The following is a 25,527-nucleotide window of genomic DNA, read 5'->3' as shown; positions in this document are numbered from 1 at the left end:
GAGCTCACAGGTATCTCCCGCGACCCCTCCCACGCAAAAAATAGGGAAAACAGCTTTTTAGGAGGGCTAAATCTCAGGATCAGCTGCAGTGAGCTCTTCTTTAATTTCCCACGACAGCTTTGCTGCCGTCCATGCCTCCGCCTCTGCCTGTCCAACGCGCGGCGTGTTTAGGATGGGGGGTGAGGTTGGAAGCCAGCACCGGGCTGGGGTCGGCACCAGGAATAAACCTTTCGTTGCACCTTCCCCCGTCACTTCTGCACCAGGAATAAACCTTTCCGGGCACTTTTACCCTTCGGTTTTTCCCCTTGTGCCACCTTTTGTTCTAATAAAGCGGAGCCCCAGTAAAAACAGACGCGTGGGAGCAGCTCAGAGAGTTTATTCTTTCCCATTTCGACACCCCAGGGAAGGGCATTTGCCAGACGCGGCTGCAATTATCAGTTTGAGGAGCAGAGGAGGGAAACAGGTTTAAGAGAAATACAAAGAAAGAGTTAAAAACCCACCCAGCAGAAGAGAAAAATCCCCCTCCTTTTGTTTCAGGCATTCCCACGCATTCCCTGGGTGCAACCACGTTGCCCCCAAGCCGCCCCCACCTCACGGGCCTCACGCACAGCCCACCCTTGGCTTTATCGATGAGTATTGTTTGTTCAAAATAAAAGGGAGTCTCCATCTCCTTTGTAGCTGCCGCTTAGTCCTGGTACACGGGGATGAGACCCCCTCTGAGCCTCCTTTTCTCAAGGCTGAACAAACCCAGCTCTCCCAGCCCATCCTCGTACGGCAGCTTCCCAGTCCTCTGACCATCCTGGCGGCCCCTCTCTGGGCCCCTTCCAGCCTGTCCCATCCTGTTTGTACAGCGGGGACCAGAACTGGACACAGCGCTCCAGGGGTGGCCTGGCCAGCACTGAGTAGAGCGGGATGATGACTTCTTTCTCTCTGCTGGCGATGCCCTTGTTGACACAACCCAGCATCCCGTTGGCCTTCTTGGCCGCAGCAGCCACTGTTGGCTCACGTTGAGCTTCCCCCCACCAGGACCCCCAGGTCCCTCCCCACAGAGCTGCTCCCCAGCCAGGTGGGTCCCAGGCTGTGCTGCACTCCCCGATTATGTTTTCCCAGGTGCAGGACCTTCCACTTGTCCTTGTTGACCTTCATAAGGCTCTTGCTGGCCCACTCCTCCAGCCTACCCAGACCCCCCTGCAGAGCAGCTCTCCCCTCTGGAGTGTCTGCTTCCCCACTCACCTTGCTGTCATCAGCAAACTCCATCAGGCCACGCTTGATGCCGGTACCCAGATCACTTATAAAGATGCTGAATAACATTGGGCCCAATATCGATCCCTGGGGGACCCCACCAGTGACAGGTTGCCAGTCTGAGAAGGAGCTATTTACCACCACCCGGTGGGTGCGGCCCGTCAGCCAGGTCCCCACCCACTGCACAGACCCCTCGTCTGGGCCATAACACATCAATCTCTCCAGGAGGAGGCTGTGGGGGACCGTATCAAAGGCCCTGGAGAGGTCCAGGTAGACAATGTCCACCGCCCGCCCCACGTCAGCCAGGCAAGTCACTGTGTCCTAGAAGGCCACCAGGTTAGTCAAGCACGATCTGCCCTTAGCGAAGCCATGTTGGCCTTTCCCAATCACGGGCTTCACTTGACTTGTGACGGCCCCCAGGAGGAGTCGTTCCATAACTTTCCCAGGGACTGAAGTAAGGCTGATGGGCCTAGAGTTACCCGGATCCTCCCTCCAGCCCTTCCTGTAGATGGGGACAACATTTGCCTTCCTCCAGTGCTCTGGGACATCCCCCGTCCTCCGTGACTTCTCAAAGATGATGGAGAGCGGCCTTGCGATGATGTCAGCCAGCTCTCTCACACCCTCGGGTGGATGGCGCCAGGGCCCATGGATTTGTGGGGGTCAAGCTCCTGCAGTAGTTCATACACTAGCTCTTCCTGCACCGCTGGTGGGTCGGTGTTTGGTTCAGTTTGCATTTGAGTAGACCCAGGAGGTCATGGTTGAGCCACGGGGGCCTCTTGCTGCGCTTACTGCCCTTTCCTTTGTAGGGGATGAACTGGCTTTGTGCTTCCAAGAGAGAGTTCTTGAAGAACCCCCAGCTCTCACCGGCTCCGTTGTCTTCCACGGAAGCCTCCCACCGAACCCCTCCCAGCCGAGCCCTGAGTGAGCTGAAGTTTGCTCTTCCGAAATCCAGAACCCTTGCCTGAGAGCTGACCTCCGGCACGCTCAGCAGCATCCCCAGCCCCACAACGCTGTGGCCGGTGCAGCCGAGGCTGTCGCTGACCGGGATATGGCACAGCAGGCTTTCTCGGCCTGTGCGCGGCAAGTCCAGCAGCGCCTCCTCCCTGCTTGGCCCATCGCACGCCTGTGCGAGGAAGCGGTCCTCTGCGCGTCCGGGCACTCGGTGGGTGACGCGCGAGCTGCCGCGTTGTTCTTCCAGCAGGTGCCTGCAAGGAGTCGGGGTGTTGGCAAGAGCTAACACGGAGGGGCCTCTAGGTGAACTCTCCCCATTAGAGCGCCCAGCATCCCCCAAAGCAGGGCAGAAACCCCCCTGCTCCAACGAGCCCCTCGCTCTCGGAGCACGCGTGGGGCACTGACAGGCAGCTGAACCTCTCGAGCGGAGCGAGACGAGGCCTGAGCAGCAGCTCGATGGGCGGCAGTGCGGGTGTGGGCTGTCACGGGCACAGGGCGCTGTGCCAACGCCTCGCAGCGCACGGCAGCTCTGTGCAGTCACCGCCCAGCCCCCAGCCCAGCCCCCAAACGGGCCCATCCAAACCCCGCGGCTCTGGGCGGGGGTTGGCGTTTTGCAGCGCGGGCGAAGGAACCCGCTCTTCGGGACCCCAGCTCTGGGGGCCCCGGCGGGGCCCGTGGCAGCCACCGCACCGCGCCTGCCTCACCCTTGGCCTGGCCCAGCGCCCGCTCCTCCCAGTGCTCTGCAGCTTCTTTGCTGAAGGCTCCAGCTCCAGCGTGAATTTCATTCCCTGCAGAGGCTCGAGAGGGGCGCGGGGGTCGCTCCTGTCGTGCCCCCGCTGAGCGGGCGGTCGCCACCTCCCCCCGCCGCCGATTCGGCGCCTTCTGGGCCCAGAAGTTCCCTTTCACCGCTGGGGACGTCCCCCCTGGCCTCCCCTTACCTCCCCCCCTCTCTGCGGCAGGACGGCCCCGCTGCCAGGCTTTCCGCAGGCCCTCGCCAGCGCGGCGTGCGTTGCCGATACCCTCTCGCCCGGCCCCAGCGTTATTTACTGCCTCGGGAAGGTTCTCAGGGGTCAGTTGCCACCCCTCACGCTGACCCTCTCTTAACCACGACTAACTCCTGCGCTACCCCGCCGCATCCCAGAAGAACAGGCACGTTTGCCGTCACAATTCCCCCCTTTGGGAGTTGCAGACGTTTCACCCGGGACGTCCATAATCTGTGGCCCGTGTTACGCTGCCGACAAAGACAGGCCTCGGCATCGCCGCCTTCATGCGGCTCGTTGTCGTTGCCAGGGTGGGCGTCGCAACCCCTGGAACAACCGAACCCGGGACCAAACCGCCCTGCGAGGGACCGTCCACCCGCCCTTCCAAACCCGAAGTCTGTGGCTCTCCGTCCCAGGCCGAGCGCGGCGCCCGCTCCCCAGGACCTGCCCGGCTTTCTGGCTTACAGGAATAACAGGAGGAGAATCGGGTCCCACGTGCTGCGGCTGCTGTTGTGGCTCTGTCCGTGTGTGAGGAGCACGTACCGTCTGCTCTCGGCCCTCTGCGGGCCTTGACCAAAGGCACTGACCTCCCTGCCGGGCCCGGGGGCCGCATCCTGCGGGGTTTCTGCTCCGGTGCGCCTCAGGTGGGGACACAAGGAGAAATACTCGAGGTGTTGGGCACCTTCCCGAAGCCCGGACCCAACTTCAGAACGAAACTGGCCTCTAATCCTTCACTTTCTGCTGGCGGCATTACCACAGTTAGAGTTTTGGCCTCCGTGTCTCTATCACCGTCCCCCACAAAACTGCGATACCTGCAACAGAGAGCGCGCCCTGTGCACGGCCTAAATCCGCATAAGCCATGCCCGGAGCCCAGGCACGACTCACGACTCGCCCCTTTCCAGGGGCTTTTGTTCTGTTTCCCCACAGCCCACGTACCTGGTGGGCGTCCTGCCCCGAGCCGGCTGTGACGAGCCCGCGGCCCCCCTCCATCAAGCCTGGCTGCCGCAGATGTAGTCAGGAGGGCTCGAGAGGCTCCTTCCCAACGTCCTGCCACAGGTCCCGCGTGCCACGTCCTTAGACAGAGCCCCTCTCCCGACCCAAATTTGGGGGCCGCAGGAGCCGGGCCTAAGGGTGAGCTCAGCTCACCTCTTCAGGGAAGACAAAACCTGCCCTGGAGGAATCCCATCCTCTTTAAGACACTCTTTCCCTACCGACTCTGTCGGGCCCGGCTCACGATTTAGGCTTCCATCAGGCCTCCCCTGCGGTATTTCAAAAGGGCCGACCCTTTCTCTGGGTCTCGCTGCAACCCCTGCTCTCGGCGACGCGGCCGGGAGAGCGTCCGGCCGCTTGAGCTGCTCTTCCTGACAAATTCTGCTCACTTGCCTTTGCTTCGTTTGCCTCATTCTTTCCACCTTCCCACTAGACCGCGGCCTCCACGGTGTGTGTCCGTCCCGCTGCCTCGCGCATCGCCTTCCCAGTGACCGGATGACTTTTGCCACCAGACGGGCTCCTCGCTCTGAGGGCGTTCCAATCGGCATCCCGAAACCAGGGCTTATTCCTTCCAGTGCCACTGGGACTGCTTCTCCAGCCTGAGGGGTGCCACAGGGAGAGGCTTCTGGCCACCCAGAACGAGCAGCCCCCAGCACCAGCCCACACGCCCCGGCGCCCTACGCGCGGCCGGCCCCTGGCACGGCATCCTTGCCTTAGGTACCTTTGCAGCCCACCCTGCGGGGCTTTCGCCGCACCGCACGGGCAGGCAGCCGCCCCTCGGGCGAGAGGAATGCCTCTTCCCTTCCAGGCGCCTTGCTCAGAGCCCCTCGCGCCGGGGCTGGGAGCTTCTCCCCGAGAACGCCTCGGTGCCGGCCGGAGGTCCTGCGACCGCGCGGATCCCTGGCGGGTCAGGAGCTCCTCGGTCCCCCCTGCGCCGCCAGAGCTCTCCCCGAAACCGGGACCGACCCTCCTGGGCGCGAGGCAGCGGCGAGAAGCAGGCCCTCCCTTCCCTGCAGCGCCGGGCGCAGGGGGGACGCTGCCGCCTCCCGCGCCCACCGGCTGGGCTTGGCTTTGGCATTTATCCATGGCGGGTAACGCCCCGCGCCCACCCGACCCGGAGCCGGTGACGGGACCCGCCACCCCCTTCTTCCAGCGCTCGGCAGCCTCCCTGCTTTTCTAAACAGCTCAGGCTCCGGCGCGAATCGGAGCCAGGGCAGAGGCTCGAGGGGAGCGGGGGGGTCGGTCCTTTCCTGCCCCAACGGGGTCGGTGGTGGTCGATGAGGTGGGACGTGTTGGTGAAGCTCAGCCCGCACTCGGGGCACTTGTGGGGCCTCTCCCCGGTGTGGAGCTTCTTGTGGAGCTTGAGGTTGAACCTCCGCGTGAAGCTCTTCCCGTACTCGGAGCAGAGGTGGGACCTCTCGGCCGCGCGCGGGCCCCGCTGGAGGAGCTCCGGGCTTATCGCCGGGCCCCGGGGCTCGGCGGGTCCCTCCGGCCGCCGGGACGCGAGGTCGGAGCCCTCGCCGAAGCCCTTCCCGCGGCCGGGGCGCTGGTGGCCGCGGGGCTGCCGCTGGTGGCCCGGGCTCTTCCGGCAGCTGAAGCTTCGCCGCCGCTCGTGCGCCCGCTCCTCGCCGGGGAACGTCCCCCCGGGCGCCTCCGAGGCGGCCGCAGGAGGAGGCGGCCGCGCCGGCCCCTCGCCAGGCCACGGCCCCGCTCCCGGCCGCTCCGGGGGGGCTTTGTGCTCCTCGGGACCCCGACGCCCGCCCCCGCCCTCCATCCTCGAGCTGGACCCGCCTCGTCCTCCTTGCTGGGGGTCTCCGGGCTGGGAAGTCTCTCGGTGGCCGCCGTCACCTGCTGAGAGAACGGGGCCGAGGTGTGACCGCCCCACCTGCAACACCGGGGGGGGTCTCCAAGGTGGGAGGATGGTGGGAATCACACCACGGTTTGGGCTGGAGGGACCTTTTGAGGCCATCGAGTCCAAGCCCCTGCCACGAGCGGGGACATCTCCCACTAGAGCAGGTCGCTCCGAGCCCCGTCCAACCGGGCCTTGGGTGTCTCCAGGGATGGGGCATCGACCACCTCCCCGGGGAGCCTGGGCCGGGGCTTCACCACCCTCGGCGTGAAACATTTTGTCCTTAGGTCCGGCCTAAACCCACCCTCCTTTAGTTTAAAACCATCCCCCCTTGTCCTGTCACATCAGGCCTTGCTAAAGAGGTCGCCCCCCACCCTTCCTATGGTCTCCCTTTAAGAGGCCGCATGGAGGCCTCCCCGCAGCCGCCACCTCCCCAGGACGGAGAGCCCCAACTCCCCCAGCCCGGCCCCGCCGCAGAGGGGCTCCGGCCCTGGGAGCGTTTCCGTGGGCAGCATTTCCCGCGTCGCCTGGGAGGATCCGCTCCGCGGCCTCCCCGGCACCGAGCGGAGGCCGACGGGGCGGCGCCTCCCCGGGCCCTCCTTTCTACCCTTTTATAAAGACGGGCACAACATTCCCCTTCTTCCAGTCCCAGGGACGTCACCCGGCGGCCACGACTTCCCAGATATGGGATATCTGGGATACGCAGGGTCACCGCATCATAAGGTTGGGAGAGACCTCGAGGATCATCAAGTCCAACCTCAACCCAACCCCCCCAAGGCCTCCTAAACCATGTCGAGGGCCGCGTCTGCGCGGTGTTTGAACCCCCCCAGGGACGGTGACTCCCCCACCTCTCGGGGCAGCCTCTGCCAGGGCCTGACAACACTTTTGGTGAAGAAATTGTTCCCAATCTCCAACCTAAACCTCCCCTGACGCAGCCTGAGGCCGTTCCCTCTCCTCCCGTCACTGGTGACTTGGGGGCAGAGACCAGCCCCCCCCTCACTCCAGCCCCTCTCAGGCAGCTGCAGAGAGCGAGAAGGGCTCCCCTCAGCCCCCCCTTCTCCAGGCTAAACCCCCCCAGCCCCCTCAGCCGCCCCCCAGCACACTTGTGCTCCAGACCCTGCCCCAGCCCCGCTGCCCTTCTCTGGACACGCTCCAGCCCCTCCAGGCCCTTCTTGTCCCGAGGGGCCCAAACCTGAGCCCAGCACTCGAGGTGGGGCCTCCCCAGGGCCGAGCACAGGGGCCCCATCCCTGCCCGGCCCCTGCTGGCCACCCCAGTGCTGACACAAGCCCGGGGGCTGGTGGCCTCCTTGGCCACCCGGGCACTGCTGGCTCATGCCCAGCCGGCTGTCAGCCAGCACCCCCAGGGCCTTCTCCGCCGGGCACTTCCCAGCCCCTCTGCCCCGGGCCTGGGGCGCTGCCTGGGGTTGGGGTGACCCAAGGGCAGGACCCAACACCGAGCCTCGCTGACCCCACAAGGCCTCCACCACCCAACGTAGCACAGCACACCAGCAAACGGGGGGTCCCCGCACCCCCGCGACCCTCCCGCCCGGCGCCGGGCGCAGCTCGAACCCAACCGAAGCCAGTTTCACCAGGACGGACCCAAGAAGTCAAGGTTACCTGGTGGGACCGTGGTCTGGCGGCTGCTCTGCTGCGTGTGCCGGGGCGGCGACGCCGCTCGGCCGCCCTCCCCCTCCTTGCTGTGGACCTTCTTGTGGGCGTTACAGCGGAAGTTTTGGGTGAAACCCTTCCCGCAGACGGGACACTTGAAGGGTTTCTCGCCCGTGTGGACCGTCTTGTGTCTCACCAGGTCGGAGCTTTTCCGGAAGCTCTTCCCGCAATCCCGGCACTTGTAGGGTCTCTCGCCCGTGTGGACGCGGCGGTGCATGAGGAGATATTGCTGCCGGGCGAAGCACTTCCCGCAGTCGGGACAGACGTAGGGTTTCTCATCGGTGTGGACCACCTGGTGGGAGATGAGGTGGGAGCTTTGGCTGAAGCTCTTCCCGCAATCCAAGCACTTGTAGGGCTTCTCCCCGCGATGGAGCATCTCGTGGATGAGCAGCGGGGAGCCGTCGTTGAAGCCCTTCCCGCAGAGGGAGCACTTGTAGGGCCGCTCGCCCGTGTGGAGGCGCTGGTGGCGGACGAGGTGGTTCCTCCAGTTGAAGACCCGGCCGCACTCCTCGCACTTGTGCAGCTTCCGCTTGGGTTTCGGCTTCGGCTGGGACCCGCTTCCGCCCAGCTCATCCGCGTTGCCTTGGTTGGCCGTTTCTCCCCACCTCACCCCAACGCCGTCGCCTCCCGGCCTCCAGATCCCGCAGCCTTCGTCCCGCGTTGCCTCCTCATCTTCAGCAGCGCCTTCCACCGCCCCCGCGCCTTGCTCCACCTTCACCACGACCTTCTCGGGGTTCTCCTCCTTGCTCGCCCACCCCATACCTGTGGGGACGAGAGAGGGGGACGGTGGGGGGTGGCGGGGGTGGGGGGTGGCGGTGGGGGGTCACCACCGCGCCCGCGGCCGCCCCTTCAACGCGCCCGGTCGCGCCGAGCTCTCGCCCGGCCATGGCGGACGCCGCGGGGGGCTGACGGAGCCCCCGCCGGCCGAGGGTCTGACCCCCAGCCGAGCCGGGGAGGGGGTTGGGGGGCGATGGGGGATGGGGGGGCGCATCCCCAAGGGAAAAACCCGGCTCCGGAGCGGGGACCTTCCCACCATTTCATGTCTCCGGCGTTTCGCTGCCCGATCCCGCTGCCCGCGCGCAGCCCCCCCGCCACCGGCGCGTCCCTCCGAGGGGGCTTCGGCGACCCCCCCAAAAAAAACCCCTCCCGCCCCGTATATATTAAGAAAAGCGGGGGGAAAGGGGTTTCCCACGCTGTTCCAACGCGGTGGGGGGATGCGGTGGGGGGACACGCCGGTGGGGGGGATGCGACCCGCGGGTGCCCCCCCCTCCCCCAAACCCACCTCCCCTGTCTCGGTGCCCACCGCCCCGCCGAGCTCTGGGTGCAGGGTGGGGGGGTGGGGGTGAAGGGGGGGGTGTCCCCAGCGCCGCTGCCGCCGCCGCCCCCTCCCACCGCTCGGCGGCTCAGCCTTGTCCCAGCCCCTTCCTGCGCCTCCGCACACGCAGCCGGGCTGCAACCGGCCCCCGGGGCGGGGGGGGCGGGGGGCGGGGGCGGGGGCGTCCTCCCCCGCCACTCCTCCCCCCGGGCACAGAGGGGCGGGGGGGGGCGGGGGAGCCCCGTCCCCTCCCCCTCCCCGGGGGAGAGCATCACCCTCGGGGCAGCTGCACCCCCACCCCCCCCGGCGAGCATCAGTGGGGGAGGGGGGAGTCCCTGCCTCGGGGGGTGTCACCTTTGGGTGACCGGCGCCCCCCGGAGAGCGTCGCTTCTTGGGGGGGGGAGCAGCCATGGGGGGGAATCACCCGTGGGGGGGGCATCTTGTCCAGGAGAGCCCCCTCCAACCCCAAACATCACCCCTGGGGGGGCAGCACCCATGGAGGGGCATCACCCACATCTAGGGGAGCCCCCTCCAACCCAAACATTATGCATGGGGGGCACGGTCCTTGGGGGGGCATCATGTCCAGGAGACCCCCTCCGACCCAGCACATCACCCGTGGAGGGGCATCACCCATGGGGGGGGCATCACCCATGGGGGGGGTCATCGCTCATTGAGGGGCATCACCCCTGAGGGGGCATCACTTATGGAAGGGGATCACCCATGGGGGGCAGCACCCACGGGGGGGCAGCACCCACGGAGGAGTGGAAGGGGAACAAGCCGAGAGCTTGCGGGTAGAAATCAAGGGGCAGCGGAATAACGGCGACCCTGATGCGGGCGTTTGCTCCAGCCCACCTGGTGAGGAAGAGGAAGTCGGTGAAGGCTCCGCAGACCCCTGGAAGGAGCCTCACGGTGGCGGGCCCTGGTCCTCGTGGGGGGGACCCCCAACCACCCTGAGATTCGCTGGAGAAGCAACACGGCGAGAAGCAACGCGGGAGGTTCCCACGGAGCATCGAGGACCCCAGACCCCCAGAAGACCGTGGGGGTCGGGGAGGGGCCTCCGGAGACCCAACCCCCCGGCTCGAGCAGGGACACCCAGGGCAGGGGGGACGCGACCGCGTCCCGCGCCCCTCGCGGTGCTCCCCAGGGGGCTGCGCTGGGGCCAGCCCTGGTCAACAGCGTCTCTTGGGGTCTGTGGGGTCCCTTCCCTGGGGACATTCACCCCCCGCCTGGCCGCGGCCCTGGGCCCCTGCTCTGGGGGGGCCTGCTCAAGCGGGGGGTGGGATGGGGTGAGCTCCAGAAGGTCCTTCCAGCCCCCACCAGGCTGTGGTTCTGTGACCATCCCAAGGAAAGCATCACCCATGGAGGGGGCGTCATCCTCAGGTGACCATCACCCAAGGGAGACCATCACCCATGGAGGGGGCGTCATCCTCAGGTGACCATCACCCAAGGGAGACCATCACCCATGGAGGGGGTACCATCCGCACGTGACCATCACCCAAGGGAGACCATCACCCATGGAGGGGGCGTCACCCTCAGGTGACCATCACCCAAGGGAGACCATCACCCATGGAGGGGGCGTCATCCTCAGGTGACCATCACCCAAGGGAGACCATCACCCATGGAGGGGGCGTCATCCTCAGGTGACCATCACCCAAGGGAGACCATCACCCATGGAGGGGGCGTCATCCTCAGGTGACCATCACCCAAGGGAGACCATCACCCATGGAGGGGGTGTCACCCTCACGTGACCATCACCCAAGGGAGACCATCACCCATGGAGGGGGCATCATCCTCAGGTGACCATCACCCAAGGGAGACTATCACCCATGGAGGGGGCGTAATCCTCAGGTGACCATCACCCAAGGGAGACCATCACCCATGGAGGGGGCGTCATCCTCACGTGACCATCACCCAAGGGAGACCATCCACCTGGGGGAGCATCTCCCAGGGGTTCAGCAAGGCCCCGCTGGGTGCAGCCTGGCCTTGCGTTTCTTGAACCATCTCTGGGTGCAGAAAGGGGTGACGGGAAGAGAGAACCAGCATCTGCTGAGGTTTTTCCCCCCCAACAACTGCAAATGTACTGGGGGTCGGTGAGATTTGGGGTTTAAAAGCCGCTGCCAGGGCAGGTCGGGGCTCTGCTGCCGACTTCCTCCAGCTCAGCCAGAAGCTGAAGAAAAAGAGAAGCTCCCTTTAGCTGCACCGTGCGTGGAGGGAAGTGGGACACGCACCCCTTGGAGATGCCTACGGGGCTCAGCGGTCACCAGCAGAAGGGTCTGCAGACAGGACCCTGTCCTCAGGCAGCAGCATTGTCAGGGCCTAATCAGGGCTTATTAGCATTATCAGGGCTAATTAGCATGAATGACCCTGATCAGCCCCACCTAGGACCAGCTGATGGCCCAGGGGCTCTCCTTAAGCCCAGCCCAGGGTGCTGGGCTCTGTTGGGGGGGCCATGGCCAAGGCTGAGCTGCAGCCCATGGTTCCTCCTGATGTGCAGACTTGGTTCCTGCCTCGACCCTGGACCTGCCTCATCCCTCTGGCTTTGCCTGATGATCCGGACCCTTGGCGGAACGTGGCTGCTCTGCAGGACCCTTCCTCCCCATCAAGTCACTCACAGAGGTGTCAAGGAGAGAATTTTTATAGAAAAAGGCTATTTTATGAGTACATTGGAATGCCGGGGGAGGTGGTAGGTGTCAGGAACTGAGCGCCTGGCCAGAGACCACCCCCAGCCCTTCAACTGGCCCCGTTTGATGAGGCTTTGGGGGCTGGAGGTGAAGTAGAGAGGAAGAGGGTGGAGATGTGCGGCTCCTTCTCCCCAGACTCTCATCTCGGTTCTGGCACTGGGGGGTTTCTCTTCCCTATCTCAGGGGGGTTCTGACGCCCTCGGGTCCCAACAGCCTGGTTGGGTCGGACTCTGCCCGTAGCAGAAGCACAAGGGCGTCTCAGCGGAAGCGCCTTGCTTGGAGACATCACCTTAGGAGAGGCGAATGTGCCTTAGCCACGGCTACATCTTGTCGCAGGCTCCAGCAGGAGCGGGGATAGCTCTGCTCAGGTGGGGGGGCCGCCATGGCTTCACTGGGAGAGTCTCGGGGCGCCCTGGTGGCACGACGCAGCTGGCAGAGCCTTGGGCATTGATCATGGCTGCTCGTGGACAGCAGCATGGATTTCCCCGTCTTGGTCATGTCCTGCTGTCGGCGTGCGCGGGGCCCGTCGTCCCGTGGGGAGGGTCGGCAGGGGGATGCAGGAAGGGAGCAGAGGCTCCTCCTTGCTGGGGACGGGTGGGGGCGAAGGAGGTGACCTCAGGGTGAGTTGGGCGGACACGTACACCCAGAACCAGGGACGGATCCTCTCCCCACTCAAGGGGCCCAGTGGGAAGGTGTAGAGCAGATCTTGGTTGTCAGCGTTGAAGAAGGCTACCTTCTGTGCCTCAGTGTCCAGGTAAACCCGAATTGTCCGGGGTCTCTTTGTGAGGCTGAGAAATGTGAACTCAGGGGAGGTCAGAGCCCGATACTCTCCCTCACAGTGACCAATAGCCCAGATCCCGTTTCGAGGATTCAGCTTGATCCATCCCTTCCTCTCCGTGGACTCCTTGGCCACCCCCAATGCCCATTCCCATCCTTCCTCCATCCCCACATCCACATCCCAGAAGTATGTTCCGGAGGTGAATCCCTCCTGGCCCAGGACGCAGCGGTAGGTGTCGTATCTCTCGGGGTTATCTGGCACCTCTTGCCACGTGTCTCCCCACCGTACGCTCTTCCCACCATCCGAGAGGATGAGCTGTGGGTGCGCCGTGTCCGCGTCCAGCGTGACGTGCACTGCGGGGAGAGGGGGAGAGCTCAGCTGGAGACCCCCGTTGCCTTTGGGGTCTCCTCAGGTGGGCTCCCCTTGGAGAACTGATTTGTGGGACCTCAAGTGCCACAAAAAGAGAGACAGAAAAAGGGAGATGTGGTGGGGAAAGGGAGCGGGGGGCATCAGAGCAGTTGGGGCGTGGAGGCTCAGCCCTCCATTTACCCACCCCCCCACCAGCAGCACAGGGGAAGAGACCCATGGAGAGGCAAAGCCCCACACCCCGGTACCTTCTTCCACCGGCACAAAGGCGTTTCTCCACCCTGAAAGCAAAGAGACGTGGTCACAAGCAGGTGCGGTGGCATGAGGAGGGGCCGTGGGGTGATTTGGGGTGGTGGTCCCCAGCACTGCAGACCACTCCCAGCCATGCTTGCCTTTCATGTACCCAAATTTACCTTATTTGACAACATAGATTCACCAAAATGGGAACATGGACATCCTTCCTGGTCCAGTTTGGGGTTTTTAGTTAGCCCCTGAGAGTGTTTGCCATCACTCTTGGAGGGGGCTTGGTAACAAACCTGAGCACGACCCATCCCTCCCCACGCCAAAACAGTCCGTGTTGAATGGTGTTTAAATTATCTGGGGGAAAAACCTGCTGAATTGGTTGTCTGAAAGAGGGTTTTGATGGCCGGCGTGCCCTGATGCCAAGAGCAGAAGGGTGCCTGGGTCCTCCTCTCGCTTGAGGCCTCTCCGTCAGCCATGTGGCCATCAACGCTGGCGATTTGACGTTGGGCGCCAAGGGGAGATGGGGATTTATCGCTGCCTGGGGTGGCCTTTGGGGACAACCATGCCAAGGTGGGTTTCATTCCCTTGAGGATGAGGAAGCTGGTTTTCTTCCTCCATATTGCTACTCCTCCAAAGCCAGGGAGGCTGATTTTTGTTATTGCAGAATTCGGTTACCCCAAAGCCAAGCTCTCCTCAAAAGCCGTACCCGAGGTAGAATTCAACTCCTACAAACCTGCGGGCTACGGACGGGCTTCCTAAACCGCAGCCCATCTCCTCAGAGGTTTATTACCCAAAAATGAAGAGATTTGGTCTCCCCTAGGGTCGGTCACCCACGTTGGCCAGCCCCGACGGAGTCAGGCACTTGATCTGGTCCCGCATTTGCTCGCCCCCTCCCCGCTGCCTCATGAACTGCCGCCATGAAGCAAGCGTCCCTCTGCAGCTCGTATTTTCCCCTCAGCGACAGAAAAACCCCACATCACTTACGGATTTCGGCATCGCGTTTCCCTGGAAGGAAAAGCAGGAATAACTGTGAGAGGAAGTTTCCTTCCTGACAGGAACTTGTGAGCGGCCTGGGGTACGGGAATGGGGCGGCAGCTCCGCAGCAACGGCATCACTGGCAGAGCGTGGTTAGAAAAGGGGAAACAGCAGGAGGAAAACAGGGATTTCCCTAATTCCGTGTCTATTTGGTGTGCTTTCAGAATTTAAATGAAGTCTTTTCAACCCTTCCCCACCCCTCGTAATTCTGTCAAATGTCTTTTTGGTGTGAAATTACCCACCAAATGCCACTTTCAAGGCAAATCTAGGAGACGCACGCATGCGAGAGCCAACCCTCATCGCTATCAAAACATCCCCACTCTGTTGTCAAAAGTGGGGGAGAAAAATAAAGTGTCTCTTACCTAGTTCTCTGCCTTGGGCTGTAAGAGAGAAGAGAGAACATCACGTGGGTTACAGGAAGGTTTCTCCCACACCTACGTCACGCGAGGGTGACCCACAATGGGGACATTTCAGGTGTGTTTTGGGTCGGCTGATGCTGGATTTGGGGTCTGGTGTGACATGGGGGTGTCTGGTGGTGTTGGAGCTCTGCCTCCTGCGCCTGCAGCCCCGGTGTTTGCTTTGAGGCTGTGGTGGTTCCCCCTGGTCAAGGGCGTGAGCTCTTGGGGATGGAGATTCTGCGTTTGGGGCCTCCAAAGTGCTCTTTTTGGCATGTTTCAGTGGGACAGAGCTCGAGGGAGTCTGAAATGTGTGGGGGCAGCTGGTCCTCCCGTGAGCAGGTCCACGTCATTCCGTGTGCTCTTGGGTGCTCAGAGACCCTCTTGGGTGCCCCAAAGTCCCCTTGCTCCTGCCTAATGCCTTACCTCGTAGCCGTGAGATGAAAAGAGGGAAGGCAACCAGGGAAGCGAAGCAGGCAGCCAGGGTCACGAAGAAAGCCACCTTCCAGGGATATTCCTTTGGGAAAATGGAGTCTGGAATAGGAAAATTGCCCCAGTTGGGTTAATCTGGGATGCAATGACGGGTGTACGTTGTGTGTTGGAGTGAACGTGCCTTTCCGTAAACTTTGAGCATCTTTGTTGAAATATTTAGACCTGAGGTAGATATTTCATAGTGTGTCCTTGAAGTTTAATTAAAAAATCCCTGATTTATTCAAGGTTTCTTTACAAAACTACACTGAGACCAACTTTCTCCTAAAACAATAATTCAGTGTTCCTTGGCCTGGAATTGGTGGCATTTCTCCCTCTTTGCCTCCTGCCCCAGATGAACCCAGAACCGCACGGACTTTCACTCTGGGCACACCCAAGCCTGGTTTGTTTCTCCGGAGGCTGGTGTTGCTCTCCTGGAGAGGTGTGAGGGCTTTGGCCGTGGGCCAGGCCCTGTTGTGCAGGGATCTGGGGCCAGGCAGGTGGGGAGATGCTGGCGAGGAGCTGGGCTGCCCAGCAGAGAGAGACCAGAGGGGATTTGTGCGTGGGGGTGGGCAAATGGGACATGCCGGGGGCGCGTCTTGTAGACAACCCTGACTCCTGCCTTTTACCTGCTACCTGCAGCTCCACAGAGGCTTCTTCATAAGAATCCCCATCTTGGACGAGACACCGGTACTGTCCCTCATCGCTCAGCCGGGTGCTGAGGATCCTCAAGGAAACGTTCCCAACAGAGAGGCCCTCCTTTGACAGCTCTGTCCTCCCCCGGTATTGGGGATTCTGCAAGGAGTAGTCATCCCACCCGCTGCGGTAGATGTGGACATGGATGGAGGATGTGGACCAAAACCACAGGACGTCCATGTTCTCGGCGTTCAGCCTCGGGGAGAGGCGGCAAGGCAGCACGACGTCTTCTCCCACGACGGCAGTGACCGGCTGGTCGGGTCCCAAGACCCTGAACTGGGCTGCGAAAGGTGGCGGGTGAGAAGAAGAGACGCCTGAGACACACGGGCACACGCGGTTCTGCTGCTGCCTCGACGTGCACATAATTGAGTTGGGTTTTTAAGGACTGTGGTTGGGTTCGTGGCACGTCTGGAAGTGCTGGAGGCAGAGCTTGGGGTCTTTTTAGACGGTCGAGGACTGGGCTGGCTCTGGAGCTCCACCCATGGAGATGACGGATCCCCAAACCCTCACCGCTTCGTAGGGCGCTTCCACCACCTCCCACGAGACCCCACACCTCGCTCTTTATCCCACCTGCCTTTTAAATACACCTTTTGCATCGTGTTAAGATGCCGGGGGAAAAAATATATCCCAAAGGGTGGGTGTCACGGAAGAAGTTCTGGAGCTCCTTACCGCCCTCCAGCTCAGGGACGAGAAAGGCACAGGAGAAAATCACAGCACGAGCCAGGGCAGAGGTGACGCGAGGGAGGCAGGGGCGTGAGGAAACCAGCACCTTCCCATCCGCTTTCACTGGGGAAAGATGAACGGAGGGGAACGACAAATCCATTTAACACAACCGCGGGGGCGGTGCCGAGAGCACCCATTTGAAGGGGGTTTTGTAGATGAAGCCTGGACAGAAAACGCTGGAGAACTCGGCACTGGTGAAAAAGCGTGTAGGGTGGGTGGGATCAGTGGGCTCCCTGCACCAAGCCCTGCTCAGAGCGGGCCGAGGGGCTGGGTAGCTCTGGGTCCTGCCCGCGTGAGGTTGGTACCTCCAGGGATGGAGGTGCCCCTCCTCCCTCGACCTTTTCCCACCCACCCACAGAATAAAATACCCCCATTCTGCTGTCTCTGACGGTGCTCTTTGCACAGCCCGGGCTCGGGTCCGGCACTGCTGTCACAACTCTGCAAGGGCTCAGGGCTTCCCGCAAAGCCGGGAGGGCAGGAGGGAGAAAGGGGCAGTTTGGGGTGGTGGGAGCTGATTTTTGCAACCATGGGGCAGGGTTGAACAGGCTGCGCTCTTAAACAGAACCACAACAAACCACCCCATAAATCCCCGCACCCCAAAACCCCCACCCCCATTCAGATTTGGCCCTGGGCTGGGTCCCCTGGTTGGGGGAGGTCCCCAAATGTCCCCGTGGGGACCCCCATGGCCGGCTGCACCCCTGGGGGCCCCTTCCACCCGCGTGCCCCCCGATGCCCGCCCAAGCGCCCTGCCCTACCAGCCCTGCCTGCTGGGGTGCAGGCAGCCATCGCTCCTGGCGGGGGTGGGCTGCGGTGCTGCGCTCCTGCCCCCCGCCGTGGGGCTGGGCAGGGGGAGACAACAGCGCAGCCCCACAAGGGACCTGAAACCGAAAGCAAAATTCCCTTTCTCTTCGTGCGTTATGGCTTCTGGGAAGGGAGGTGGGGCAGATCCGGGCGGGCACAAGCCCATAACTGCCTCCGAGACAAGGTCAAAGTACAAACCCTCAGGTCACACCTCCCCCTCTGTCCGTCCGTCCGTCCGTCCGTCCCGGGTGCATCGTCGCTGCTGCCCAAGGGCCGAGCGTGCAGCCGACCCCTGCCTGTGCGATTTACATCTCTCTCTCTATATATATATATACATGCAGTGCAGGCATTGCCTTTGCAAGAGCGTTTTTTCCCTCAAAGTCAGGCTTGTGATGTCACTGAACAACAGGCACCAGCAAAGACTGGAGGGACAACCTCTGAGCTCGTCCTAAAGGAGCCGTGGCCTTGGTCTGGAAAGCTGCTGGCTGATAAGGGCATGAGTCACAGCTCCCTTCCTCTCCCTCGAGCTGAGATACCGCCAGGAACTTCCTTAAAGCCTTTCAACGAGCTCACAGGTATCTCCCGCGACCCCTCCCACGCAAAAAATGGGGAAAACAGCTTTTTAGGAGGGCTAAATCTCAGGATCAGCTGCAGCGAGCTCTTCTTTAATTTCCCACGACAGCTTTGCTGCCGTCCACGCCTCCGCCTCTGCCTCTCACTATCTCCGTTGTCTTCCACGGAAGCCTCCCACCGAACCCCTCCCAGCCCAGCCCTGAGTGAGCTGAAGTTTGCTCTTCCGAAATCCAGAACCCTTGCCTGAGAGCTGACCTCCGGCACGCTCAGCAGCATCCCCAGCCCCACAACGCTGTGGCCGGTGCAGCCGAGGCTGTCGCTGACCGGGATATGGCACAGCAGGCTTTCTCGGCCTGTGCGCGGCAAGTCCAGCAGCGCCTCCTCCCTGCTTGGCCCATCGCACGCCTGTGCGAGGAAGCGGTCCTCTGCGCGTCCGGGCACTCGGTGGGTGACGCGCGAGCTGCCGCGTTGTTCTTCCAGCAGGTGCCTGCAAGGAGTCGGGGTGTTGGCAAGAGCTAACACGGAGGGGCCTCTAGGTGAACTCTCCCCATTAGAGCGCCCAGCATCCCCCAAAGCAGGGCAGAAACCCCCCTGCTCCAACGAGCCCCTCGCTCTCGGAGCACGCGTGGGGCACTGACAGGCAGCTGAACCTCTCGAGCGGAGCGAGACGAGGCCTGAGCAGCAGCTCGATGGGCGGCAGTGCGGGTGTGGGCTGTCACGGGCACAGGGCGCTGTGCCAACGCCTCGCAGCGCACGGCAGCTCTGTGCAGTCACCGCCCAGCCCCCAGCCCAGCCCCCAAACGGGCCCATCCAAACCCCGCGGCTCTGGGTGGGGGTTGGCGTTTTGCAGCGCGGGCGAAGGAACCCGCTCTTCGGGACCCCAGCTCTGGGGGCCCCGGTGGGGCCCGTGGCAGCCACCGCACCGCGCCTGCCTCACCCTTGGCCTGGCCCAGCGCCCCCTCCTCCCAGTGCTCTGCAGCTTCTTTGCTGAAGGCTCCAGCTCCAGCGTGAATTTCATTCCCTGCAGAGGCTCGAGAGGGGCGCGGGGGTCGCTCCTGTCGTGCCCCCGCTGAGCGGGCGGTCGCCACCTCCCCCCGCCGCCGATTCGGCGCCTTCTGGGCCCAGAAGTTCCCTTTCACCGCTGGGGACGTCCCCCCTGGCCTCCCCTTACCTCCCCCCCTCTCTGCGGCAGGACGGCCCCGCTGCCAGGCTTTCCGCAGGCCCTCGCCAGCGCGGCGTGCGTTGCCGATACCCTCTCGCCCGGCCCCAGCGTTATTTACTGCCTCGGGAAGGTTCTCAGGGGTCAGTTGCCACCCCTCACGCTGACCCTCTCTTAACCACGACTAACTCCTGCGCTACCCCGCCGCATCCCAGAAGAACAGGCACGTTTGCCGTCGCAATTCCCCCCTTTGGGAGTTGCAGACGTTTCACCCGGGACGTCCATAATCTGTGGCCCGTGTTACGCTGCCGACAAAGACAGGCCTCGGCATCGCCGCCTTCATGCGGCTCGTTGTCGTTGCCAGGGTGGGCGTCGCAACCCCTGGAACAACCGAACCCGGGACCAAACCGCCCTGCGAGGGACCGTCCACCCGCCCTTCCAAACCCGAAGTCTGTGGCTCTCCGTCCCAGGCCGAGCGCGGCGCCCGCTCCCCAGGACCTGCCCGGCTTTCTGGCTTACAGGAATAACAGGAGGAGAATCGGGTCCCACGTGCTGCGGCTGCTGTTGTGGCTCTGTCCGTGTGTGAGGAGCACGTACCGTCTGCTCTCGGCCCTCTGCGGGCCTTGACCAAAGGCACTGACCTCCCTGCCGGGCCCGGGGGCCGCATCCTGCGGGGTTTCTGCTCCGGTGCGCCTCAGGTGGGGACACAAGGAGAAATACTCGAGGTGTTGGGCACCTTCCCGAAGCCCGGACCTAACTTCAGAACGAAACTGGCCTCTAATCCTTCACTTTCTGCTGGCGGCATTACAACAGTTAGAGTTTTGGCCTCCGTGTCTCTATCACCGTCCCCCACAAAACTGCAATACCTGCAACGGAGAGCGCGCCCTGTGCACGGCCTAAATCCGCATAAGCCATGCCCGGAGCCCAGGCACGACTCACGACTCGCCCCTTTCCAGGGGCTTTTGTTCTGTTTCCCCACAGCCCACGTACCTGGTGGGCGTCCTGCCCCGAGCCGGCTGTGACGAGCCCGCGGCCCCCCTCCATCAAGCCTGGCTGCCGCAGATGTAGTCAGGAGGGCTCGAGAGGCTCCTTCCCAACGTCCTGCCACAGGTCCCGCGTGCCACGTCCTTAGACAGAGCCCCTCTCCTGACCCAAATTTGGGGGCCGCAGGAGCCGGGCCTAAGGGTGAGCTCAGCTCACCTCTTCAGGGAAGACAAAACCTGCCCTGGAGGAATCCCATCCTCTTTAAGACACTCTTTCCCTACTGACTCTGTCGGGCCCGGCTCACGATTTAGGCTTCCATCAGGCCTCCCCTGCGGTATTTCAAAAGGGCCGACCCTTTCTCTGGGTCTCGCTGCAACCCCTGCTCTTGGCGACGCGGCCGGGAGAGCGTCCGGCCGCTTGAGCTGCTCTTCCTGACAAATTCTGCTCACCTGCCTTTGCTTCGTTTGCCTCATTCTTTCCACCTTCCCACTAGACCGCGGCCTCCACGGTGTGTGTCCGTCCCGCTGCCTCGCGCATCGCCTTCCCAGTGAGCGGATGACTTTTGCCACCAGACGGGCTCCTCGCTCTGAGGGCGTTCCAATCGGCATCCCGAAACCAGGGCTTATTCCTTCCAGTGCCACTGGGACTGCTTCTCCAGCCTGAGGGGTGCCACAGGGAGAGGCTTCTGGCCACCCAGAACGAGCAGCCACCAGCACCAGCCCACACGCCCCGGCGCCCTACGCGCGGCCGGCCCCTGGCACGGCATCCTTGCCTTAGGTACCTTTGCAGCCCACCCTGCGGGGCTTTCGCCGCACCGCACGGGCAGGCAGCCGCCCCTCGGGCGAGAGGAATGCCTCTTCCCTTCCAGGCGCCTTGCTCAGAGCCCCTGGCGCCGGGGCTGGGAGCTTCTCCCCGAGAACGCCTCGGTGCCGGCCGGAGGTCCTGCGACCGCGCGGATCCCTGGCGGGTCAGGAGCTCCTCGGTCCCCCCTGCGCCGCCAGAGCTCTCCCCGAAACCGGGACCGACCCTCCTGGGCGCGAGGCAGCGGCGAGAAGCAGGCCCTCCCTTCCCTGCAGCGCCGGGCGCAGGGGGGACGCTGCCGCCTCCCGCGCCCACCGGCTGGGCTTGGCTTTGGCATTTATCCATGGCGGGTAACGCCCCGCGCCCACCCGACCCGGAGCCGGTGACGGGACCCGCCGCCCCCTTCTTCCAGCGCTCGGCAGCCTCCCTGCTTTTCTAAACAGCTCAGGCTCCGGCGCGAATCGGAGCCAGGGCAGAGGCTCGAGGGGAGCGGGGGGGTCGGTCCTTTCCTGCCCCAACGGGGTCGGTGGTGGTCGATGAGGTGGGACGTGTTGGTGAAGCTCAGCCCGCACTCGGGGCACTTGTGGGGCCTCTCCCCGGTGTGGAGCTTCTTGTGGAGCTTGAGGTTGAACCTCCGCGTGAAGCTCTTCCCGCACTCGGAGCAGAGGTGGGACCTCTCGGCCGCGCGCGGGCCCCGCTGGAGGAGCTCCGGGCTTATCGCCGGGCCCCGGGGCTCGGCGGGTCCCTCCGGCCGCCGGGACGCGAGGTCGGAGCCCTCGCCGAAGCCCTTCCCGCGGCCGGGGCGCTGGTGGCCACGGGGCTGCCGCTGGTGGCCCGGGCTCTTCCGGCAGCCGAAGCTTCGCCGCCGCTCGTGCGCCCGCTCCTCGCCGGGGAACGTCCCCCCGGGCGCCTCCGAGGCGGCCGCAGGAGGAGGCGGCCGCGCCGGCCCCTCGCCAGGCCACGGCCCCGCTCCCGGCCGCTCCGGGGGGGCTTTGTGCTCCTCGGGACCCCGACGCCCGCCCCCGCCCTCCATCCTCGAGCTGGACCTGCCTCGTCCTCCTTGCTGGGGGTCTCCGGGCTGGGAAGTCTCTCGGTGGCCGCCGTCACCTGCTGAGAGAACGGGGCCGAGGTGTGACCGCCCCACCTGCAACACCGGGGGGAGTCTCCAAGGTGGGAGGATGGTGGGAATCACACCACGGTTTGGGCTGGAGGGACCTTTTGAGGCCATCGAGTCCAAGCCCCTGCCACGAGCGGGGACATCTCCCACTAGAGCAGGTCGCTCCGAGCCCCATCCAACCGGGCCTTGGGTGTCTCCAGGGACGGGGCATCGACCACCTCCCCGGGGAGCCTGGGCCGGGGCTTCACCACCCTCGGCGTGAAACATTTTGTCCTTAGGTCCGGCCTAAACCCACCCTCCTTTAGTTTAAAACCATCCCCCCTTGTCCTGTCACATCAGGCCTTGCTAAAGAGGTCGCCCCCCACCCTTCCTATGGTCTCCCTTTAAGAGGCCGCATGGAGGCCTCCCCGCAGCCGCCGCCTCCCCAGGACGGAGAGCCCCAACTCCCCCAGCCCGGCCCCGCCGCAGAGGGGCTCCGGCCCTGGGAGCGTTTCCGTGGGCAGCATTTCCCGCGTCGCCTGGGAGGATCCGCTCCGCGGCCTCCCCGGCACCGAGCGGAGGCCGACGGGGCGGCGCCTCCCCGGGCCCTCCTTTCTACCCTTTTATAAAGACGGGCACAACATTCCCCTTCTTCCAGTCCCAGGGACGTCACCCGGCGGCCACGACTTCCCAGATATGGGATATCTGGGATACGCAGGGTCACCGCATCATAAGGTTGGGAGAGACCTCGAGGACCATGAAGTCCAACCTCAACCCAACCTCCCCAAGGCCTCCTAAACCATGTCGAGGGCCGCGTCTGCGCGGTGTTTGAACCCCCCCAGGGACGGTGACTCCCCCACCTCTCGGGGCAGCCTCTGCCAGGGCCTGACAACACTTTTGGTGAAGAAATTGTTCCCAATCTCCAACCTAAACCTGCCCTGGCGCAGCCTGAGGCCGTTCCCTCTCGTCCTGTCACTGGTGACTTGGGAGCAGAGACCAGCCCCCCCCTCACTCCAGCCCCTCTCAGGCAGCTGCAGAGAGCGAGAAGGGCTCCCCTCAGCCCCCCCTTCTCCAGGCTAAACCCCCCCAGCTCCCCCAGCCGCCCCCCAGCACACTTGTGCTCCAGACCCTGCCCCAGCCCCGCTGCCCTTCTCTGGACACGCTCCAGCCCCTCCAGGCCCTTCTTGTCCCGAGGGGCCCAAACCTGAGCCCAGCACTCGAGGTGGGGCCTCCCCAGGGCCGAGCACAGGGGCCCCATCCCTGCCCGGCCCCTGCTGGCCACCCCAGTGCTGACACAAGCCCGGGGGCTGGTGGCCTCCTTGGCCACCCGGGCACTGCTGGCTCATGCCCAGCCGGCTGTCAGCCAGCACCCCCAGGGCCTTCTCCGCCGGGCACTTCCCAGCCCCTCTGCCCCGGGCCTGGGGCGCTGCCTGGGGTTGGTGTGACCCAAGGGCAGGACCCAACACCGAGCCTCGCTGACCCCACAAGGCCTCCACCACCCAACGTAGCACAGCACACCAGCAAACGGGGGGTCCCCGCACCCCCGCGACCCTCCCGCCCGGCGCCGGGCGCAGCTCGAACCCAACCGAAGCCAGTTTCACCAGGACGGACCCAAGAAGTCAAGGTTACCTGGTGGGACCGTGGTCTGGCGGCTGCTCTGCTGCGTGTGCCGGGGCGGCGACGCCGCTCGGCCGCCCTCCCCCTCCTTGCTGTGGACCTTCTTGTGGGCGTTACAGCGGAAGTTTTGGGTGAAACCCTTCCCGCAGACGGGACACTTGAAGGGTTTCTCGCCCGTGTGGACCGTCTTGTGTCTCACCAGGTCGGAGCTTTTCCGGAAGCTCTTCCCGCAATCCCGGCACTTGTAGGGTCTCTCGCCCGTGTGGACGCGGCGGTGCATGAGGAGATATTGCTGCCGGGCGAAGCACTTCCCGCAGTCGGGACAGACGTAGGGTTTCTCATCGGTGTGGACCACCTGGTGGGAGATGAGGTGGGAGCTTTGGCTGAAGCTCTTCCCGCAATCCAAGCACTTGTAGGGCTTCTCCCCGCGGTGGAGCATCTCGTGGATGAGCAGCGGGGAGCCGTCGTTGAAGCCCTTCCCGCAGAGGGAGCACTTGTAGGGCCGCTCGCCCGTGTGGAGGCGCTGGTGGCGGACGAGGTGGTTCCTCCAGTTGAAGACCCGGCCGCACTCCTCGCACTTGTGCAGCTTCCGCTTGGGTTTCGGCTTCGGCTGGGACCCGCTTCCGCCCAGCTCATCCGCGTTGCCTTGGTTGGCCGTTTCTCCCCACCTCACCCCAACGCCGTCGCCTCCCGGCCTCCAGATCCCGCAGCCTTCGTCCCGCGTTGCCTCCTCATCTTCAGCAGCGCCTTCCACCGCCCCCGCGCCTTGCTCCACCTTCACCACGACCTTCTCGGGGTTCTCCTCCTTGCTCGTCCACCCCATACCTGTGGGGACGAGAGAGGGGGACGGTGGGGGGTGGCGGGGGTGGGGGGTGGCGGTGGGGGGTCACCACCGCGCCCACGGCCGCCCCTTCAACGCGCCCGGTCGCGCCGAGCTCTCGCCCGGCCATGGCGGACGCCGCGGGGGGCTGACGGAGCCCCCGCCGGCCGAGGGTCTGACCCCCAGCCGAGCCGGGGAGGGGGTTGGGGGGCGATGGGGGATGGGGGGGCGCATCCCCAAGGGGAAAACCCGGCTCCGGAGCGGGGACCTTCCCACCATTTCATGTCTCCGGCGTTTCGCTGCCCGATCCCGCTGCCCGCGCGCAGCCCCCCCCGCCACCGGCGCGTCCCTCCGAGGGGGCTTCGGCGCCCCCCCCCCAAAAAAAACCCCTCCCGCCCCGTATATATTAAAAAAAGCGGGGGGAAAGGGGTTTTCCACGCTGTTCCAACGCGGTGGGGGGATGCGGTGGGGGGACACGCCGGTGGGGGGGATGCGACCCGCGGGTGGTGCCCCCCTCCCCCAAACCCACCTCCCCTGTCTCGGTGCCCACCGCCCCGCCGAGCTCTGGGTGCAGGGTGGGGGGGTGGGGGTGAAGGGGGGGGTGTCCCCAGCGCCGCTGCCGCCGCCGCCCCCTCCCACCGCTCGGCGGCTCAGCCTTGTCCCAGCCCCTTCCTGCGCCTCCGCACACGCAGCCGGGCTGCAACCGGCCCCCGGGGCGGGGGGGGCGGGGGGCGGGGGCGGGGGCGTCCTCCCCCGCCACTCCTCCCCCCGGGCACAGAGGGGCGGGGGGGGGCGGGGGAGCCCCGTCCCCTCCCCCTCCCCGGGGGAGAGCATCACCCTCGGGGCAGCTGCACCCCCACCCCCCCCCGGCGAGCATCAGTGGGGGAGGGGGGAGTCCCTGCCTCGGGGGGTGTCACCTTTGGGTGACCGGCGCCCCCCGGAGAGCGTCGCTCCTGGGGGGGGGGAGCAGCCATGGGGGGGAATCACCCGTTGGGGGGGTCATCATGTCCAGGAGAGCCCCCTCCAACTGCAAACATCACCCCTGGGTGGGGCAGCACCCCTGCGGGGGGATCACCCATGGGGGAGCATCGTCCCTGGGGGGGCATCGTGTCCAGGAGAGCCCCCTCCAACCTCGACATCACCCCTGGGGGGGGCAGCACCCATGGGGAGGCATCATCCTTGGGGGGGGCATCACCCGTGGGGGGGGCATCTTGTCCAGGAGAGCCCACTCCGACACAAAACATCACCCCTGGGGGGGCAGCACCCACGGGGGGGCATCACCCACACCCAGGAGAG

At 64.5% G+C, this 25,527-nt stretch overlaps 4 protein-coding genes across 13 annotated transcripts in view; all 4 read right to left on the bottom strand.

The window, feature by feature from the left end:
- The window catches only part of LOC135317600 (butyrophilin subfamily 1 member A1-like), a 72,322-nt gene that overhangs the window by 37,317 nt on the left and 9,478 nt on the right, over positions 1 to 25,527 (bottom strand). For 2 of the 8 annotated variants that reach the window (XM_064473933.1, XM_064473936.1), the window contains 2 exons: positions 13,069 to 13,101; positions 11,617 to 12,807 (listed from right to left, as the gene is read on the bottom strand). The exons of 4 other annotated variants lie outside the window; for them this stretch is intronic. In XM_064473933.1, coding sequence (XP_064330003.1) covers positions 12,128 to 12,807; positions 13,069 to 13,101 — 713 coding nt within the window. In that variant the 3' untranslated portion in view covers positions 11,617 to 12,127. Of the gene's footprint in view, positions 1 to 11,616; positions 12,808 to 13,007; positions 13,102 to 25,527 lie in introns of those variants that run through there. 2 more of the 8 variants (XM_064473940.1, XM_064473935.1) reach the window with 2 other exon arrangements.
- On the bottom strand, positions 357 to 24,963 carry LOC135317610 (zinc finger and SCAN domain-containing protein 2-like). 3 transcript variants are annotated; one of them, XR_010376389.1, is made up of 4 exons: positions 24,761 to 24,962; positions 23,424 to 24,236; positions 19,551 to 21,808; positions 357 to 3,760 (listed from the first exon to the last, which is right to left on the bottom strand). XR_010376389.1 is itself a non-coding variant. In XM_064473972.1 (3 exons), exons 2-3 carry the CDS (start codon positions 24,232 to 24,234, stop codon positions 21,036 to 21,038), a joined length of 1,581 nt encoding a protein of 526 aa, XP_064330042.1. In that variant the 5' UTR covers positions 24,235 to 24,236; positions 24,761 to 24,963; the 3' UTR covers positions 17,936 to 21,035. The 3 variants fall into 3 exon arrangements, 2 of the variants coding, with proteins under 2 accessions (XP_064330042.1, XP_064330041.1); XM_064473972.1 differs by lacking the exon at positions 357 to 3,760 and having other exon boundaries at positions 17,936 to 21,805; positions 24,761 to 24,963; XM_064473971.1 differs by lacking the exon at positions 357 to 3,760 and having other exon boundaries at positions 17,936 to 21,808.
- LOC104040836 (zinc finger and SCAN domain-containing protein 2) lies at positions 1,928 to 9,158 on the bottom strand. The gene is made up of 6 exons (XM_064473739.1): positions 8,963 to 9,158; positions 7,630 to 8,442; positions 5,273 to 6,011; positions 3,840 to 3,985; positions 3,392 to 3,500; positions 1,928 to 2,447 (listed from the first exon to the last, which is right to left on the bottom strand). The coding sequence occupies exons 2-6, from the start codon at positions 8,438 to 8,440 to the stop codon at positions 1,928 to 1,930; spliced, it is 2,325 nt and encodes a 774-aa protein (XP_064329809.1). The 5' UTR covers positions 8,441 to 8,442; positions 8,963 to 9,158.
- Positions 14,828 to 17,713, bottom strand: LOC135317638 (myelin-oligodendrocyte glycoprotein-like). The gene is made up of 4 exons (XM_064474053.1): positions 17,136 to 17,713; positions 16,327 to 16,443; positions 15,591 to 15,938; positions 14,828 to 15,027 (listed from the first exon to the last, which is right to left on the bottom strand). Exons 1-4 carry the CDS (start codon positions 17,164 to 17,166, stop codon positions 14,843 to 14,845), a joined length of 681 nt encoding a protein of 226 aa, XP_064330123.1. The 5' UTR covers positions 17,167 to 17,713; the 3' UTR covers positions 14,828 to 14,842.

Source organism: Phalacrocorax carbo, chromosome 26 (assembly GCF_963921805.1).
Source record: "Phalacrocorax carbo chromosome 26, bPhaCar2.1, whole genome shotgun sequence".
NCBI lineage: Eukaryota > Metazoa > Chordata > Aves > Suliformes > Phalacrocoracidae > Phalacrocorax > Phalacrocorax carbo.
Note: the sequence above shows the minus strand (reverse complement) of the source record. Positions and strands in the feature narration are given on the sequence as shown.

Coding starts and splice junctions, on each gene's coding strand:
- LOC104040836 (XM_064473739.1), bottom strand. CDS start 8,440: ATGGGGTGGGCGAGCAAGGAGGAGAACCCCGAGAAGGTCGTGGTGAAG. Junction 6,012..7,629: donor CCAGACCACGGTCCCACCAG/GTAACCTTGACT, acceptor TTCTCTCAGCAG/GTGACGGCGGCCACCGAGAG. Junction 3,501..3,839: donor GAAGGTGCCCAACACCTCGA/GTATTTCTCCTT, acceptor CGGTTGTTCCAG/GGGTTGCGACGCCCACCCTG.
- LOC135317638 (XM_064474053.1), bottom strand. CDS start 17,166: ATGGCTGCCTGCACCCCAGCAGGCAGGGCTG. Junction 16,444..17,135: donor CACCCCAGCAGGCAGGGCTG/GTAGGGCAGGGC, acceptor ATCTTTCCCCAG/TGAAAGCGGATGGGAAGGTG. Junction 15,028..15,590: donor TGTGGAGCTGCAGGTAGCAG/GTAAAAGGCAGG, acceptor TTCCTATTCCAG/ACTCCATTTTCCCAAAGGAA.
- LOC135317610 (XM_064473971.1), bottom strand. CDS start 24,234: ATGGGGTGGACGAGCAAGGAGGAGAACCCCGAGAAGGTCGTGGTGAAG. Junction 21,809..23,423: donor CCAGACCACGGTCCCACCAG/GTAACCTTGACT, acceptor CCGTTCTCTCAG/CAGGTGACGGCGGCCACCGA.